Raw genomic sequence first — 14,626 nt, 5'->3', positions numbered from 1 at the left:
AAGAGACTGTTCAGTGCTACAGCGTGAGAGAGGAGTGGGGTGCGCAGACCACAGATCAAGAGAGAAGGAAGGACATGCAAACGCAGTGAGCGTAGAAAGTGTTAGAGGGGGGGGCCAAAGCAGCCCAGGAGTGGGAGAAGTGGAGGGGGGGGGGGCAGCTCTACTCCTAAGCGGCCAGACGGGCCCGAGGACTTCTCTTACCAAACGGAGAGGGAGGGCTGTCGACCTGGAAAGGGCATAAATCAAGACCTACAGGAACCCAAAACCAGATGATTATAAACTGAGGGGGAGAAAAGCAGGTGTGATAAAATGCTAATGTTATTGCTACCACTTTACTTGAAGCGGCCCAATGTGATGGTACACCATCTCATCATAGTAGTGACATAATATCAACAACTATCATGACAAGTCCTAGCACAGACATGGGTTTGAATAGTATTGGTTGTCTTTCAAATATGCAGGCATCAAGACAGGCCTTTCAAGTAAACTGTTCGAAAGCAAACCAAAAATAATGCACACAGACAGAAGGGTTGGCTAGAGGAGGCACTGCAAACAAAGAGTATTATTCAATGTGCAATACAATACAAGTGAAGGAAAATGCCAAATCATAAGTAAAGATGCAACAGAGAAATGCCACAGGTGTTTGTTTATGGCGTTGACCTTGCTAGTGACAGTGTGGTTTAGTGGGCAGAGGAGACAAGAAGTGCAGGCTGATATTTTGGAGGAGGGGAGTGGTCTACCTGAGTCATGCCCCGTCTTCACCAGATCACCCGACAGCATTCCCAGGAGATCTGCATCCGTGCTCAGGGCTTCCGAAAGGTCCCCTAAGGGAGATATAGATTATATAAACGACCATGAGTGGCTTTGTCATTATGGGGAATTGTGTGTAGATTGATGAGGGGGAAAAATGAACTTAATCCATTTTAGAATAAGGCTGTAATTTAACAAAATTTTGAAAAAGTGAAGGGGTATGAATACTTTACGAATGCATTCGGAAAGTTCAGACCCCTTGACTTTTTCCACATTTTGTTACGTTACATACAGCCTTATTCTAAAACTGATTAAATTAAATGTTTTCTTCATAAATACACACACAATACCCCATAATGACACATTTATTAAAAATAAACAACCGAAATACCTTTTAAGTATTCAGACCTTTTGCTATGAGACTCGAAATTGAGCTCAGGTGCATCCTGTTTCCATTGATTATCCTTGAGATGTTTCAACAACTTGATTGGAGTCCACCTGTTGTACATTCAATTGATTGGACACACACCGATATATAAGGTCCCACAGTTGACAGTGCATGTCAGTGCAAAAACCAAGCCATGAGGTCGAAGGAATTGTCCGTAGAGCTCAGAGATAGGATTGTGTCGAAGCACAGATCTGGGGATGGGTACCAAAAAATGTCTGCAGTATTGAAGGTCCCCAAGAACACAGTGGCCTCCATCATTCCTAAATGGAAAAAGTTTGGAACCAAGTCATTTCCTAGAGCTGGCCGCCCAGCCAAACTGAGCAATCGGGGGAGAAGGGCCTTGGTCAGGGAGGTGACCAAGAACCCTATGGCACTGACAGAACTCCAGAGTTCCTCTGTGGAGATGGGAGAGCCTTCCAGAAGGATAACCATCTCCGCAGGACAACGACCCTAAACACACAGTCAAGTCAAGACAACGCAGGAGTGGCTTCGGGACAAGTCTCTGAATGTCCTTCAGTGGCCCAGCCAGAGCCCGGACTTAACACCCGATCAAACATCTCTGGAAAGACTTGAAAATAGAAGTGCAGCCACGCTCTCCAGCCAACCTGACAGAGTTTGAGAGGATCTGCAGAGAAGAATGGGAGAAATTCCCCAAATACAGGTGTGCCAAGCTTGTAGTGTCATACCCAACAAGACTCAAGGCTGTAATCGCTGCAAAAGGTGCTTCAACAAAGTACTGAGTAAAGGGTCTGAATACTTATGTAAATGTAATTTCATTGTTTGTTTGTTTTTTCTTTTTTAATTAGCAGAAATGTCTAGAAACCTGTTTTTGCTTTGTCATTATGGGGTATTGTGTGCAGATTGATCAGGTAAAAAAACAATTTAATCAATTTTGGAATAAGGCTGTAACATAACAAAATGTGGAAAAAGTCAAGGGGTCTGAATACTTTCCAAATGCACTGTATATAGGCGTACAGTATATGGTTTCCTTAATATCTAAGAGAACTAACACTGTCCAAGGATCATATTCAAACTAAAAGCTGGTGAATGTCTTCAAAACAAGCAAATCTTCCAAGTGATTAGTGTGCTTCCCTCTGCTACAAATGACCAGAGAGGGAATTTAGCAGAGTGGACAAATGTGGGGGCAAATTGCATTCTGAATGATACTAAAAGCAGGGTTCTTCAACCTTTTCAGGCATGAGAGCTACTTTTAAAAAATGTAACATGTCGCGAGCTACTCATTTTTTTTATAGCTTTCAAATAGGCACATTCTTTTCTTCTACCCTGCAACTCTTCCCCGGGTCCTTGGTGTACAAGAGATGTGTTTTCTGTCAATATAATGGTTAATAAACCGTTTAATTTTGTATTTCCCTAGTTCTGTTTTCTCAGTTTTATTTTTCCTGGTTTTGGATTTGTTTCAGTTTTTTACTCTCAATATACCAATTATTCATAGAGAAACAAGGAAAATGGATGTTGAGTCCATGTCAATGCTTAAACCTCAGAATACCTTTTTTTAGGTCTGAAATAGCTTTTTGCAATTTTTTATATTTGTATATTTTGCATAATTCCCCTTTAATTGCGCATCTAGCAAGAGAGGAATGTGTCGGTCTAGCCATGTTTCTGCTGTTAGGCCTACTGCTGCAGAACATGTCATGGCACAGTTTGCAAAACAATGGCCACCCAATTGATACAAATAATCATGATATAGCCTAGTTCTGTCAGGTAAGCCTACTTTGCAGTTTACATTTCATTGAGAAGTTTTATGGGGAAAGTCTTTCTGTCTACCCACAAAATGGCGGTTATCATTAGCATCGCTAATAGACTAACGTGCGCACCAAGCAGACAGACGGGCAATAATTGCAGGAAATGAATTGGCAGATATTGTGTTACGTTTGGCTTTTTTTTTTATCCCAGGGGTGGGATTATAAAGTAGCTTTATTTTTATGACAGTTTGCAATGGAACACATGACAAAAACGCATGTACTTTCTTTCAGAATACATTGGCGAGCTACTCATAGGTGGGCTGCGCGCTACTGGTAGCTCGCAATTTACGTGTTGGAGACCCCTGTACTAGAGATTAACAACTCTGGCTGTTTCGCTATGAAAGTGAATAAGTCTATTGAAAACAATGTAGAAAACCAAACGCTCTGCTAACGCAAATGGAAATCTGAAAAAAGAACCTGTTGTTAATCTAGCTCTTCCTTTTGCTAGTCTCCAGTGTGTTCTTGTCGCTATGCGTGTTCCTAGTAGGCAACTTGCAGCACTTTTCATAGCGTGTTGGAGAAGAGTGTAAATGATTGTGGACGTGGAGAAGAGAACTTAAGATGAGCAGACAGGATGAATGTTGATGGGGGATGGTGTAAGAAACCACGGTAACTTCCAACCTTTAACAATACACTTCCCGGAAAACATAAGGGAAATACTACTGTTCATCTAGAAGAGGAGGAGGGGGGGTGGGTGGTGGTACCCAAACTAATACAAGGCCACTTTTTTCCATTCTGCTCAGGTTTGTTAGAAAGATGTCATTGAGACTGGGTTGATTTAGAGAAAGCAAAAAAACATATTGGAGAAACAAATTTTCTCTGCATGTAGAATACAATGAACTTTTAGGAGATTCAACATGACAGCTCACCTCTTGAGGACAAACCTCTCTGTGTCTGTGTGTGTGAATGCGTCGGTGTGTGTGTGTGTGTGTGTAAGACAGAGAAAGTGACAGCTCGAGAAAGTGTTCATCTAAAATAAGGAGCAAGAGAGATGTGAACATACGTAGTCCTCCTGCTTTGCTGATGGGTGTGGTGGTCGAGGTAGCGCTGAGCAGCGGGTCTGAGGAGGGGTCCAGGAAGCTGGCGTTGGGGGGTTTGCTCCCTGCATGGGCCCCTGAGGAGGGGTCCAGGAAGCTGGCGTTGGGGGGTTTGCTCCCTGCATGGGCCCCTGAGTTCTCCTCACAGAACCCTGTGGTCACCAGGCTCGCCTGCCTGCTCTGCTTGCTCTGCTTGCTCTTGTCCAGCAGCTCCTTCCCAAAGAAGGCCTCCTGTTAACATACCACACAAACAATGAGAAAGTGACCATGAGATACAGAAAACAGAGAACACATTCATTAACAAAACATGACAGGAAGCAAGTTTGTCTCTTGGGCTACGTTTACAAAGGTAGCCTAATTCTTATCTTTTGCCATTAATTGGTCTTTTGACCAATCAGATCAGATCTTTTGCCAATAATTGGGCGAAAGATGAGAATTGGGATGCCTGTGTAAACGCAGCCCTGGTGTCAGAAGGTGGGATCCAGTTATGAATTCTAGATTTGAACAGTATTTGAAATTACAATGCATGCTGAACGTTAAGTAAAGCTACTAATAAACCAAAGTTTTAAATCGGGCTACGCTACTGCTAACCCAATAATTCATTGAATGGTCTCAAGGCCCAGAATCCAGTGTTGCAGCACTCCATAGGACCCAGTGTTATCCAGACTCCAGTGTTGCAGCATTCCATAGGCCCCAGTGTTATCCAGACTCCAGTGTTGCAGCACTCCATAGGACCCAGTGTTATCCAGACTCCAGTGTTGCAGCACTCCATAGGACCCAGTGTTATCCAGACTCCAGTGTTGCAGCACTCCATAGGCCCCAGTGTTATCCAGACTCCAGTGTTGCAGCACTCTATAGGCCCCAGTGTTATCCAGACTCCAGTGTTGCAGCACTCTATAGGCCCCAGTGTTATCCAGACACACACAGAAATAGAGTGTATATCTAGATTCCTACTGTACAGTGACAGCGATCACCTGGGATCTAACGTGACAGCGACATGGCTAGAGCTACATGCATGCTCGCTCTAGAGAGGCCCAGTTACATAGAAGCTAAGAAACACACAATACCATATAAAGATGCAACCATATAAAGTCAACTCATAGATCCACAAAAATAGAAAGTGGACTCGAATCACTGATATAGCAACTAGACGCTAATTATAGTGATAAAAAAAACTGTATTTTAGTAAAACCTAGTGGCTGTAATAATCAATTTATCTTGGATAGGATGTGATTCCTATATGAGAATTGCCCTATACCTGTACTGTAAACAAATATAACTAAAAAAAGACAGACAGAAACGCATACAAATAAACAGAGACATGGGTACACACAACCTCACAGAAAGCCTGAACTCAGTGGCGACACATCGTTGTACCGCTGGCTGGGCCGCTACGTTTTTAAGTAAGTCGCTAGCGCTTCCAACATGTCTAACGGCTCCAGAAATATCGATGTGACTGCTCCCTGCTGTGGTAAAACATTAAAAAGGCTAATGTGCCGGGTATTTAAATAATTGATTAAAGTCGTTCCTCTGGTGAGGAACTTTAAATAAAAATTTTAAGCGTGGCGTACAAGAAAGCCCAAAGTGACAGCTGGTGCACTTAACGGATGGCTGCTCCCCCGAACGCTGAGCATGCTGGGTCTTTTAAAGGTGTGGCGTGGCACAGAGAGGGCAACGTCTCTCTGAGACGCTTCAGGGATTTTTTAAATATCATGACGGTAATACATCTGAGAAGGGGGCAACATGCGACTTATGAAGTGCTGGTTTAACTGGGTGGTGAAATAAAGTTGCTACTGGTAAATGCTTGGAGATGTCTTATAGAATATGCACTATTCTAATGTGGTACAAGAAGATGATTAGGGACAATTAGGCTAAGACGTATTGGCTAAAATGGTTCATACAGATGTGGGATCTTAATTTGACCAGAATTGTTGCAGCAAAATAATCCCGCAGCAACAATTTTTAAGTTTAGTCCATGTTGCTTGATCGGTAGTTAGGCTATTATCTGGCCAAAATTAGGCTACATGAAAAGTGCAATACTGTTAATATAACTAACTGTGTGTTAGTGCAGGCTTTCAGTTCATTTTTGTAAATCATGAAGCTCATCTGCATTTCCTGCAGTGTAGGAAACTTCTCAGCAACAGAAGTGATCAAATTAAGATCCTACATCTGTACAAAGATAATGTAGCCACACAAGCACCTCTGTGCTTGTTTAGGTGATTTCATGCATATTGTACCGGTGACCTTTTCCTATAAATCGCTCAATAAGACAGTCTATGATAACAGAATCAAAATGAACATTTTAGACCAATACGGATATCATTAGTGTACATGTGATTGAAAGTCACCTGCAGGTACGAAGGGAACTCCTCTTCCAGTTTGGTTCTCTTTTTGCGGTATCTTTTCCTGACCTTCTCCAGACATTCAGGCACCAGTGGGGTCTCCTCCACTGGAGTACTCTCCGTCTTGTTCCACGCTGCAACACACAGACAGGAGGTCACAACCTCAAAGTAACATTCAGGGAACCCCCTTATTACTGGGTTAAGTGTTTGATTTGAGTCTGCCTGGAGTGCCAGATGAGTGGGATTTGCACTTTTGGGACTATTCCATGTGCTTACCTTCCTCTTTGCACATTGGATTCTCAGGTAATGACCCTGTTGAGTATTTCCTGGATAGGGATCGTTTGGATTTACCTTGTCCCATCCTGCTTCTCTGGCGGACCATAAACCCTCCAATACCTAGCCGGGAGACAAGTCGGAGGGAGGAGATATATGAGACAGTGATTTATGACGCCGGGGCCCTAATTATGTCAGACATGAGAGGAGGGTCTTTCAGTCCAATCCCTGGCATTAATCTTAATTACTCAGTGACCTATGAGCACAGAGCCTGAGGGGAGATGTGAGTGAGTGAGTGAAGTGAGTGAGTGAGTGAGATTGAGCGAGAGACTGTCATTGTGTATTGACCAGAGTGAAAGAGAGCATGAGTTACAGACTAAGTTGCTTTGGATAAAAGTGTCTGCTAAATGGCATATTATTCTATTATATATTAAAGTGTGTGACTGTGTGAGAGAGAAAACGTAAGAGAGTGAGTGTGTAAGAGCGTTTGGGGAACTCCTAGCCACTAGACCTGAGAGACTGTGAGAGTGTGAGAGACAGAGATAGAGATGGAGAAAGAAGGGAGCATTTCAGGTGAGCCTATTTCTAGACAGCTTTGGTATTGAGAGAGAAGCCCCTTTGGTCTGGAAGCAGACAAACAGAGCCTTCCAGCCTTCCTTAAGCTGCCTCAGAGCAAGAGAGGGGAGACTTTTTATGATTTATGTGTAGGGAGAAGAGAGGAAACAGCCGTTTGAATTCAGAGTTGCCAGGATACCGCCACCTTACGAGAGGTCCTACTCAGAGCACTCAATGGAGAACCAACTCTCGGTGTCTGTGCTAAATAAGAACACCAATATATGAGATTCTATTACCACCAGTAAGGAATCATACACTAGGTTTAAAATAGCCAAATTACAAAACATACAGCATCATGTAGCCTAGCGGTTAAGAGCGATGGGCCAATAACCAAAAGGTTGCTGGTTCAAACCCCTGAGATGACTACAGAAAAAAATATGTCGATGTGCCCTTGAGCAACGCACTTTGCCCTAATGGCTCCTGTAAGTCGCTCTGGATAAGAGAGTCTGCGAAATGACTAAAATGTACATTTTAACACCATTATAAACATGAAAAACAACTCTAATCTTGCAATGAAGTCTTGTAACAACTATAATACAGTTAACATAAATAATGTTTGTATTTTGATCTTAGATTAAGACAATAATCATACTATGAAAGTGATTCACAATCAAGTAATAACGCCACAGTATACCTCATAATAATAGCTTTGTAATCAATCTTAAATGTCGCAGTAAAGATTGTTATTTGTGTGATACTGGTATGTTATTTGTGAGAATGTCTGCAGCCACTTGCCTCTCTGTCTACTGTGACAGTTCATAACAAGTGTCCTGGCAAACAGGAGAGACACACCCCGTCTCCACCTCTCCCCACCCCATCCATCTCTCCTTCCCTCCCACCCTGTCAAACCCAGCTACTTGACATGGGCGAGAGCTTGTGGCTCTCTGGCATAGACATTCACATACACTACACAGGCTGCAATTTAACATACAGCCCAATTCTGATCTTTTGACCAATTAGATCAGTTCTGAAAAAGATCTGCTGTGAGAAGATCTGATGTGATTGGCCAAAAGACCAATTAGTGGAAAAAATATCAGAATTGGGCAGCCTGTCTAGACACTTCTCACACACTTCGGAATGCACACATGCACAGACATACATTACACATACCACACATGCAGAGGCAAACAAATGTGTGCAGGAACAGGCATGCACATAGACAAAAACGTATATCAACATTCACATAGCCTTCACGTCTAAGGAAAATACATGTTCAAACACACATCCGCAGACACACAAGTCTAACCTTTAATGTTAAAACACTCAAGTGTGGGACACTTTGAAGGTATTCTATTCTAGGGACATTTAATTGTTGGATATTGTGTGTACGTGCTGTGGTATGTGTGTGTGCTGTGGTGTGTGTGCGTGCGTGCTGTGGTGTGTGTGTGTGTGCTGTGGTGTGTGTGTGTGTGTCATGAACAGAGTTCTGCCAAGCGAGCAGAATTCAGTCCAGTGTACTTCATTACTGCGACAAAATGTTTAAGTCCAGACGGGATAACAAGCATCCCATCAGGAAAAAATATGAGTGCAGTTCACTAAAAGATATGGAAGCAACATCTAGCAGGTGGAAAATCCACTAGTCAGGGATGTGGCCTACTGCTGTGACACTTCAGACAAGGAACTATACAGTGAGGGAAGAAAGTATTTGATCCCCTGCTGATTTTGTACGTTTGCCCACTGACAAAAACATGATCAGTCTATAATTTTAATGGTAGGATTATTTCAACAGTGAGAGACAGAATAACAACAAACAAATCCAGAAAAACGCATGTCAAAAATGTTATAAATTGATTTGCATTTTAATGAGGGAAATAAGTATTTGACCCCTCTGCAAAACATGCCTTAGTAGTTGGTGGCAAAACCCTTGTTGGCAATCACAGAGGTCAGACGTTTCTTGTAGTTGGCCACCAGGTTTGCACACATCTCAGGAGGGATTTTGTCCCACTCCTCTTTGCAGATCTTCTCCAAGACATTTAAGGTTCCGAGGCTGACGTTTGGCAACTCGAACCTTCATCTCCCTCCACAGATTTTCTATAGGATTAAGGTCTGGAGACTGGCTAGGCCACTCCAGGACCTTAATGTGCTCTACAATGTGTAGGTCTACAATCTTGTCCCTTACATCCTTGGAGAGCTCTTTGGTCTTGGCCATGGTAGAGATTTTGGAATCTGATTGATTGATTGATTGCTTCTGTGGACAGGTGTCTTTTATACAGGTAACAAGCTGAGATTAGGAGCACTCCCTTTAAGAGTGTGCTCCTAATCTCAGCTTGTTACCTGTATAAAAGACACCTGGGAGCCAGACATTTTTCTGATTGAGAGGGGGTCAAATACTTATTTCCCTCATTAAAATGCAAATCAATTTATAACATTTTTGACATGCGTTTATCTGGATTTTGTTGTTGTTATTCTGTCTCTCACTGTTCAAATAAACCTACCATTAAAATTATAGACTGATCATGTCTTTGTCAGTGGGCAAACGTACAAAATCAGCAGGGGATCAAATACACTGCTCAAAAAAATAAAGGGAACACTTAAACAACACAATGTAACTCCAAGTCAATCACACTTCTGTGAAATCAAACTGTCCACTTAGGAAGCAACACTGATTAACAATACATTTCACATGCTGTTGTGCAAATGGAATAGACAACAGGTGGAAATTATAGGCAATTAGCAAGACACCCCCAATAAAGAAGTGGTTCTGCAGGTGGTGACCACAGACCACTTCTCAGTTCCTATGCTTCCTGGCTGATGTTTTGGTCACTTTTGAATGCTGGCGGTGCTTTCACTATAGTGGTAGCATGAGACGGAGTCTACAACCCACACAAGTGGCTCAGGTAGTGCAGCTCATCCAGGATGGCACATCAATGCGAGCTGTGGCAAGAAGGTTTGCTGTGTCTGTCAGCGTAGTGTCCAGAGCATTGAGGCGCTACCAGGAGACAGGCCAGTACATCAGGAGATGTGGAGGAGGCCGTAGGAGGGCAACAACCCAGCAGCAGGACCGCTACCTCCGCCTTTGTGCAAGGAGGAGCAGGAGGAGCACTGCCAGAGCCCTGCAAAATGACCTCCAGCAGGCCCCAAATGTGCATGTGTCTGCTCAAACGGTCAGAAACAGACTCCATGAGGGTGGTATGAGGGCCCGACGTCCACAGGTGGGGGTTGTGCTTACAGCCCAACACCGTGCAGGACGTTTGGCATTTGCCAGAGAACACCAAGATTGGCAAATTCGCCACTGGCGCCCTGTGCTCTTCACAAATGAAAGCAGGTTCACACTGAGCACATGTGACAGACGTGACAGAGTCTGGAGACGCCGTGGAGAACGTTCTGCTGCCTGCAACATCCTCCAGCATGACCGGTTTGGCGGTGGGTCAGTCATGGTGTGGGGTGGCATTTCTTTGGGGGGCCGCACAGCCCTCCATGTACTCGCCAGAGGTAGCCTGACTGCCATTAGGTACCGAGATGAGATCCTCAGACCCCTTGTGAGACCATATGCTGGTGTGGTTGGGCCCTGGGTTCCTCCTAATGCAAGACAATGCTAGACCTCATGTGGCTGGAGTGTGTCAGCAGTTCCTGCAAGAGGAAGGCATTGATGCTATGGACTGGCCTGCCCGTTCCCCAGACCTGAATCCAATTGAGCACATCTGGGACATCATGTCTCGCTCCATCCACCAACGCCACGTTGCACCACAGACTGTCCAGGAGTTGGTGGATGCTTTAGTCCAGGTCTGGGAGGAGATCCCTCAGGAGACCATCCGCCACCTCATCAGGAGCATGCCCAGGCATTGTAGGGAGGTCATACAGGCACGTGGAGGCCACACACACTACTGAGCCTCATTTTGACTTGTTTTAAGGACATTACATCAAAGTTGGATCAGCCTGTAGTGTGGTTTTCCACTTTAATTTTGAGGGTGACTCCAAATCCAGACCTCCATGGGTTGATACATTTGATTTCCATTGATAATTTTTGTGTGATTTTGTTGTCAGCACATTCAACTATGTAAAGAAAAAAGTATTTAATAAGATTATTTCATTCATTCAGATCTAGGGTTGTTTAAGTGTTCCCTTTATTTTTTTGAGCAGTGTACTTTTTTCCCTCACTGTGTATATATATATATATATATATATATAGAGAGAGAGATAGGCAAATGAAAAGGTCATATATAAAAATACAATTTCCGGGTGTTTTTTTTAAGAAGGACATTATCCCTTTGAGTATATGAGTCAATGTTCTTTTTACAGAGCCCTCTTCCACAGTCAGTTCGCAGTTGAAACAATAAAGAGGACACCTCACCTCTGTTTTGGTAAAAACTGAGGGATGGGCCTGTAGAAATCGAACCACTCTAAAATTCATATACAGATATAACGGCGCCGGAGGAGATGGCTGCCGTTTTACGGGCTCCTAACCAATTGTGCTATTGTGTGTGTTGTTTGGCGTTGTGTGTAACTTATTTTGTACATAATGTTTCTGCCACAGTCTCTTATGACCGAACAGAGCTTCTCGATATCAGGACAGCGATTATGCACCTCGTACTGGACGAAGATTTTTTCTTCAACGAGTCGGACGCGAATGATTTACTTCAGACACCCGACAAGGCCCAAATCCCCGTCATTCGCAGGAGAAAGAGACTGAGATATCGGGGACGTAGGTCGGGGTGCCTTGTAAGGATCCGACGGCGAGTGGGTAATCTGCCTCTACCATAAGTCCTATTAGCCAACGTAATCATTGAATAACAAAATAGACGCGCTACGATCACGAATATCCTATCAACGGGACATTAAAAACTGTAATATCTTATGTTTCACCGAGTCATGGCTGAACGACGACATGGATAACATACAGCTGCATCGGCAAGACAGAACAGCCGCCTCCGGTAAGACAAGGGGTGGCGGTCTGTGTATATTTGTAAACAACTGCTGGTGCACAAAATCTAATATTAAGGAAGTCTCAAGGTTTTGCTCGCCTGAGGTAGAGTATCTCATGATAAGCTGTAGACCACACTATTTACCAAAGGTTTTCATCTATATTTTTCGTTGCTGTCTATTTACCACCACAAACCGATGCTGGCACTAGGACCGCACTCAATGAGCTGTATAAGGCCATAAGCAAACAGGAAAACACTCATCCAGAGGTGGCGCTCCTAGTGGCCGAGGATTTTAATGCAGGGAAACTTAAATCCATTTTACCTAATTTCTACCAGCATGTTAAATTGCAACCAGAGGAAAAAAAACTCTAGACAACCTTTACTCCACACACAGAGACGCGTACAAAGCTCTCCCTCGCCCTCCATTTGGCAAATCTGACCATAATTCTATCCTCCTGATTCCTGCTTAGAAGCAAAAACTAAAGCAGGAAGCACCAGTGACTCGGTCAATAAAGAAGTGGTCAGATGACGCAGATGCTAAGCTACAGGACTGTTTTGCTAGCACAGACTGGAATATGTAGCTCAATTGGTAGAGCATGGCGCTTGTAACGCCAGGGTAGTGGGTTCGATCCCCGGGACCACCCATACGTAAAAATGTATGCACGCATGACTGTAAGTCACTTTGGATAAAAGCATCTGCTAAATGGCATATTATTATTATTATTATATGTTCTGGGATTCTTCCGATGGCATTGAGGAGTACACCACATCAGTCACTGGCTTCATCAATAAGTGCGTCGATGACGTTGTCCCCACAGTGACTGTACGTACATACCCCAACCAGAAGCAATGGATTACAGGCAACATCTGTACTGAGCTAAAGGGTGGAGCTGCTGCTTTCAAGGAGCGGGACTCTAACCCGGACGCTTATAAGAAATCCTGCTATGCCCTCCAACAAACAATCAAACAGGCAAAGCGTCAATACAGGACTAAGATTGAATTGTACTTCACCAGCTCCGATGCTCGTCGGATGTGGCAGGGCTTGAAAACTATTACAGACTACAAAGGGAAGCACAGCCACGAGCTTCCCAGTGACACGAGCCTACCAGACGAGCTAAATTACTTCTATACTCGCTTCGAGGCATGCAACACTGAAGCATGCATGAGAGCATCAGCAGTTCCAGACGACTGTGTGATCACGCTCTCCGTAGCCGATGTGAGTAAGACGGATTGCCAGGACGTGTACTCCGAGCATGTGCAGACCAACTCCAAGTGTCGTCACTGACATTTTCAACATGTCCCTGACTGAGTCTGTAATACCAACATATTTCAAGCAGACCACCATAGTCCCTGTGCCCAAGAACACTAAGGTAACCTGCCTAAACAGCTACAGACCTGTAGCACTCACGTCTGTAGCCATGAAGTGCTTTGAAAGGCTGGTCATGGCTCACATCAACACCATTATCCCAGAAACCCTAGACCCACTCCAATTTGCATACTGCCCCAACAGATCAACAGATGATGCAATCTCTATTGCACTCCATACTGCCCTTTCCCACCTGGACAAAAGGAACACCTTCGTAAGAATGCTGTTCATTGACTACAGCTCTGCGTTCAACACCATAGTGCCCTCAAAGCTCATCACTAAGCTAAGGACCCTCGGACTAAACGACTCCCTCTGCAACTGGATCCTGGACTTCCTGACGGGCCGCCCCCAGGTGGTAAGGGTAGTTAACAACACATATGCCACACTAATCCTCAACACGGGGGCCCCTCAGGGGTGCGTGCTGAGTCCCCTCCTGTACTCCCTGTTCACCCATGACTGCATGGCCAGGCACGACTCCAACACCATCATTAAGTTTGCCGACGACACAACAGTGGTAGGCCTGATCACCGACAACGATGAGACAGCCTATAGGGAGGAGGTCAGAGACCTGGCCGTGTGGTGCCAGGATAACAACCTCTCCCTCAACGTGATCAAGACAAAGGAGATGATTGTGGACTACAGGAAAAGGAGGACCAAGCACGCCCCCATTCTCATCGACGGGGCTGTAGTGGAGCAGGTTGAGAGCTTCAAGTTCCTTGGTGTCCACATCACCAACAAACTATCATGGTCCAAACACACCAAGACATTCGTGAAGAGGGCACGACAAAGCCTATTCCCCCTCAGGAGACTGAAAAGATTTGGCATGGGCCCTCAGATCCTCAAGAAATTCTAAAGCTGCAACATCGAGAGCATCCTGTCTGGTTGCATCACTGCCTGGTATGGCAACTGCTCAGCCTCCGACCGCAAAGCACTACAGAGGGTAGGGCGTACGGCCCAGTACATCACTGGGGCCAAGCTTCCTGCCATCCAGGACCTCTATACAGGCGATGTCAGAGGAAGCCCTAAAAATGGTCAAAGATCCCAGCCACCCTAGACAGACTATTCTCTCTGCTACTGCATGGCAAGCGGTACCGGAGCGACAAGTCTAGGTCCAAAAGGCTTCTTAACAGCTTCTACCCCCAAGCCATAAGACTAAAAAACAAATCAAAT

The 14,626-nt window shown here is 44.4% G+C and overlaps 1 protein-coding gene across 1 annotated transcript in view; it reads right to left on the bottom strand.

The window, feature by feature from the left end:
• Window positions 1–14,626, bottom strand: part of LOC311148977 (histone-lysine N-methyltransferase 2C-like) — a 130,276-nt gene that overhangs the window by 69,912 nt on the left and 45,738 nt on the right. The window contains exons 12-16 of the mRNA XM_084186032.1: window positions 6,617–6,736; window positions 6,347–6,474; window positions 3,965–4,229; window positions 741–824; window positions 202–249 (exon numbers count right to left, since the gene is read on the bottom strand). Coding sequence (XP_084042158.1) covers window positions 202–249; window positions 741–824; window positions 3,965–4,229; window positions 6,347–6,474; window positions 6,617–6,736 — 645 coding nt within the window. The remainder of the gene's footprint in view (window positions 1–201; window positions 250–740; window positions 825–3,964; window positions 4,230–6,346; window positions 6,475–6,616; window positions 6,737–14,626) is intronic.

The sequence above is a fragment of the Coregonus lavaretus genome, assembly GCF_964263955.1.
Source record: "Coregonus lavaretus genome assembly, chromosome: 2".
Classification (NCBI taxonomy): domain Eukaryota; kingdom Metazoa; phylum Chordata; class Actinopteri; order Salmoniformes; family Salmonidae; genus Coregonus; species Coregonus lavaretus.
The sequence above is the reverse complement of the archived record's forward strand: the minus strand, read 5'-3'. Positions and strand labels throughout refer to the sequence as shown.